This window comes from Lontra canadensis, unplaced genomic scaffold (genome assembly GCF_010015895.1).
Source record: "Lontra canadensis isolate GAN:19392208 unplaced genomic scaffold, GSC_riverotter_1.0 scaffold250, whole genome shotgun sequence".
NCBI classification, from domain to species: Eukaryota; Metazoa; Chordata; class Mammalia; order Carnivora; family Mustelidae; genus Lontra; species Lontra canadensis.
In genome coordinates this window covers 326,189-330,941 of record NW_022631244.1, presented here as the reverse complement: position 1 = coordinate 330,941, position 4,753 = coordinate 326,189, and the positions used below count along the sequence as shown (strand labels likewise).

The window sequence follows — 4,753 nt, the reverse complement described above, 5'->3', positions numbered from 1 at the left end:
AGAAAGGATTGTTTTGCAGTATGAGGCAAAGTAAAGTGTTCCCAGGAGCGGAAATATTTTAAATGCTTTCATTTAGACAGGGCAATGGCCTGTTTAAATCAAACCACCACCCTTAACCTTGGTCTATAAGGCTATCAGGGAGATAAAGTGTCACTTACTCTGAGAGAAGTCTGCTTTTATCTGGCCTACATTTGAATCCTGCTTTTCTTCACACTTTTCCTTTGCTTTTACTTTTTTCTCTCAATGACTATGGAGTTTCCTGCTTGATTTCTCTTTAGGGGTCCTATTGGTTAAGGGGTGAAGGAATGAATAAATCCTAATCCTAAAAAGATAACTGTTTCAGTCTTCTTTGATAAAAGCACAAGCTCCTGGCTTCTCCACGGTGTGACTCCAAGGGGCGGCTGAAGGCCACCCCCCAGCAGACTGTGAGTCAGAAACCGGGTTAACTGCCTTCCCTCCCAAGTGCCCTCAGGGCCATCCCCAAGAAGTAGTGACTTCCAGGACCCGAACTCGTACTCTGTACCCTGTGCTGAGAGAGCACAGACTCCCTTTAAAGACAAACGTTGCAAAGAAGAATAACCTTGAGAAAGACCCTTTCTATGCAGATCAATGCTCAGGAACAGCGCCAACCACTTACAACTCCCCTTCGACATTTCACAGAAGTGTTTCCAGGCTGGAGAAGAGGCCTTTTTCTACCCCAAAACCCAAATCCCTGTTTTGTGCCTCGGGTGCAGTGGGGTCTTATAGGATGAGCCGCTGGGGAGATAGGGGCCCCCTGTCCTCTCCTTGGTCAACTAGAGTCACCTTGCCAGAGGGCTCCCCTGCCTCCCTGGGGATACTTCTGTGGTGCCTCGACTTGAGTCTCTCTGGGGAATTCTCTATCTGTTCTGGAGGTCTCCTGGAGTTCCAACTTCTCAGCCCCAAACATCTGCCCGGAACCATCCGGGGGTCCCCATCCCCCAAGCTCTGGGACGGCTGCAGGGCTGCGCTAGCCATTAGTGGCCATCATCCATTTTTAATCAGAAAGATCACAAGAAAGATGGTAAGCGAATCCCAGTCGCAAGTCAATTTAAATAACATTCCTGGGGAAATCCAATCACTTAAAACTGAGACACCTACGCCAGCAAGAGCCCCCCGCCCGAGCGGCGGGGAAGAGCGCGACGGCTGAATTAATCGAGACCAGGGGGCTGCCGGGCTCACAGCGGAGCGTTAACCCTTCCAGCCCCGGAGGGTGACAAGGGGGGCTTGGAAGAGTGCGGCCGGCGGGGCGAAAATGCCCACGGCAGCCACGGATAGGCTGCCTCTGCCATCTTGGGCGGCTCCGAGAGCCCTGAGGCGGGCCGGGGCGGCTGGGCGCGCGGGGTTAAGGTCAGAAGCTCAGGAGGACGCTCCCGCTGCGAGGAGCGGCCGCCTCCCGCAGCCTGGGCGCGCCTCGGGCTCCTCCTTCTGCCCAAGCGTGGCCAAGTGAGGACTGCTCCGGCCGCAGGTAGCGGAGGCGCGGGAGGCGGCGCGCGGAACCCAGCGCAGCGCCCGGGGAGGGGCCGACGGACACGCGGACAGACGGATCCCCCCAACCCCCTCCCCGGACATTAGCGACGGTCTGCGCCGGCCATGTGGGGACCCGGGGTCACAGCGGAGGGCCTGTCGGTGGCGCCGGCACCGCCGCCGCTGCTGCCGCTGCTGCTACTGCTGGCGCTGGCGCTGGTGGCGCCCTCGCGGGGCGGCGGGGGCTGCGCGGAGCTGGCGTGTGGCGAGCGGGAGCGCTGCTGCGACGCGGCCAACGCCACAGCGGTGCGCTGCTGCAAGCTGCCGCTGCACGCCTTCCTAGACAACGTGGGCTGGTTCGTCCGCAAGCTCTCTGGGCTGCTTATCCTGCTAGTGCTCTTCGCTATCGGCTACTTCCTGCAGCGCATCATCTGCCCCAGCCCACGCAGGTACCCTCGAGGCCAGGCGCGGCCAGGGCAGGCACGGCCCGGACCGCCGGGGGGCGCAGGGCCGCCGGGGGCCGCGGGGCCGCCCGACGACGACGACGACTCGCCCGCGCTACTGCGCGACGAGGCGGCCGCCGGCTCTCAGGACTCGCTGCTGGACAGTGGCGGCGGGGGCCGAGGCCGGGGAGGCGGCGGGCGCTCGGCCCCCTCCTGCGCCTCGGAGCACGAGCTTCGTGTAGTCTCGCCGGTCTTCCTGCAGCTGCCCAGCTACGAGGAGGTCAAGTACCTGCCCACCTACGAGGAGTCCATGCGGCTGCAGCAGCTCAGCCCCGGGGATGTCGTGCTGCCCGTGTCGGTGTTTGGCCGCCCGCGAGGCGGCGGCGCCGGGGAGTCCGACGGCGGCGAGGGCCGCTTCCCGCTCATCTGAGCGTCTGTGGCCGCTCGAGGACCGCGCGGACAGAACTGGGCTAGGGGGACTGCGGGTGGGACGCGACGACCGAGGTGGCCGCTGCCACCGCCGACTGCCTCAGACCCCGCCTGGCACCCGGGCCGAATCGCCTGTCGCCCGGCGCCTGGGTTGGAGTCACCTCCACTCCCGCTTGCCCCGGTATCTTAAGTTTCCCTACGTTTCATTCGGTTCAAGGAAACGTTAGGCTCGCACGGCGGGGGCGACAGAAGCGGACGAGGCTGGAGCGCAACTTCGAAGGACGTCCCCGCCCTCAGCCTCTCCTCAGACCTGTGTTCACTCGTAAGTGCCTGCTTTCCGAATCAAAGAGAACACGTGAGCCCTTTAGTGCGTCGGGAGAAAGGCTGTCACCTTTGGGGATGCGGGGAAAGGGACGCAGTTCCATACCTCTGCCTCTCGCCTGGACAGGTCACGGTCTCCCAAGATGGGCGGAGGGCGAGGAGCCGTAGAGGCGAGCGGCGACTGGAGACTGCTGCGCGCGGTCGGGGAGAGCAGCGCCTAGGTATGATTGAATCCCTCCCTCCCTTGCGGAGAGCCCCAAAATCCCCCCCCCTTAGTATCTTCCTGGCCAAGCATAGTCACCGCTGATGGCTCACAATACCGGGAGGGATACCCGTGATATCCAGTTAGGTGCTGTACCTATTGAAGACACACAGGAATTAGGTGTATCGAACATCGTATTCTTAATAAGGTACAGTTGGACTTTTGATTTCTCAATAACTGAGAAGATATTTATATTTATTTGTCTTTTATTTTTGTATTTTTGCCATGTATTGAACGTATCAGGAGTGTATTTGTGCAATTAATGACAAGAAAATCGTCTTTTCTTCTATATGGCCCTCTTCCCCTTAATGGTCTGGGAATTGTCATTATTGTTTAATAAAATATTGGACATGATTTCATTTACAATGGGGGAAAAAAGAGGCATGGTCAAAAGAGAAAACAGATGTGACCTAAAACACATGAAGGATATCTTATTTTCACTATTTGAGAAGAATATATTTTATTTTTAGTACTGTGGCATAATATACAACTTTTTGTAATAAGCATAGATTGTGTAGTCTAGGTCTTAATTGTATCACTCACCACATAGTTGTATGTAGAAATGATTGATGCATAATATGCCATACCGTGGCATGAAGCATGATGTCATATGCTTTTCCCTTTATTTTGAAGTACATTCCACAACATGACACAAAACATAAGAACTTGTGACTTCTCTTTAAAGCCATAATTGTGCAAGTAATGTACTACAGAAGGATTTACTCAACATATCCTAAGAAAAAAATAAATGTCATTGTATCAGTTCTACCATTCTATGAAATGTCCTTTAAGCAAATGGTAATATAAAATATTAAAATGCATTATTTATAATGTACATATGCACAGTCTATGTACAATATACATATTGTATACCACATAATTACTATAGTTTATGACCAGCATGAAAGGAAAAGGAAAACAAATGTTTCTCTGCTTGGAGAAGGATGAGTGTTATATTAAGAAAGATTTTACATGTGTGAACCTTACATATGTATCTAGAAACATTGTTCTTATGATTGAAAAAAGGTTGACAATCCTGATATTGTATTAGAGGAAACTGATTTGATTAATTTGAGAAGTGATTTGTGAAATTAATTTGAGAAAATGACTTAAACTTTTAAATGCTAATAGAAAAAGTCTGACAGTTCTAAGAAGTCTGAATTGTAACAGAAGAGAATGGTTTACTCTAAGCTGCTAAAAGCTAATGATCCTGTCATTAAAATCATTTGAAGTATTATTAAAACACAGAAAAACATTAAAATCTTTCTCTGTGCAAACTGTATCAGATGTGTGACTATATGGCAATGTAATAAAATATGATATGTGTATCTTTGTTACTTAAAAGCAATTTTAAGCTGTGTTTGGCAAAACAATAAGGAGTTGAGACAATTTATTTAAATTGAGAATGGGACAAGACTTAATGAAATCACATCATATTGAGTAACTGCACATTAATGTTATTCAGACACTATAAATTTTAGTTACATGTGGCTATCAATATCACCCACCATTCAAACAAACAGGAAAGTTACCATAATCTTTTAAATTATTTGTCCTTTAAGGGTATTCCGTTTTTAGATACATCTTAAAATTCACCCATATCCAAAACAGCAACATGAACATCCAAGTACCAGTATATGTAGTATATCCTACATGTTGCTGTTATTAGTGTTTGGAGCTTTGCAACAAAATCTTGTAAAAACACTTACAATACGAATCAAGTGTATTTCCCTTGTATCAACTATGGAACATTTCTCCCCCTAAAATTCAGAATGTCTATAATGTAATAACTAGTCATGCAATGAGGTTCCAC

At 50.6% G+C, this 4,753-nt stretch overlaps 1 protein-coding gene across 1 annotated transcript; it reads left to right on the top strand.

Moving 5' to 3' along the window:
* Positions 1-1,051: 1,051 nt before the first annotated feature.
* LOC116862512 (uncharacterized membrane protein C3orf80-like) lies at positions 1,052-2,414 on the top strand. The gene has a single exon (XM_032849840.1). The coding sequence runs from the start codon at positions 1,612-1,614 to the stop codon at positions 2,356-2,358; it is 747 nt and encodes a 248-aa protein (XP_032705731.1). The 5' UTR covers positions 1,052-1,611; the 3' UTR covers positions 2,359-2,414.
* The last annotated feature ends 2,339 nt before the right edge of the window (positions 2,415-4,753 follow it).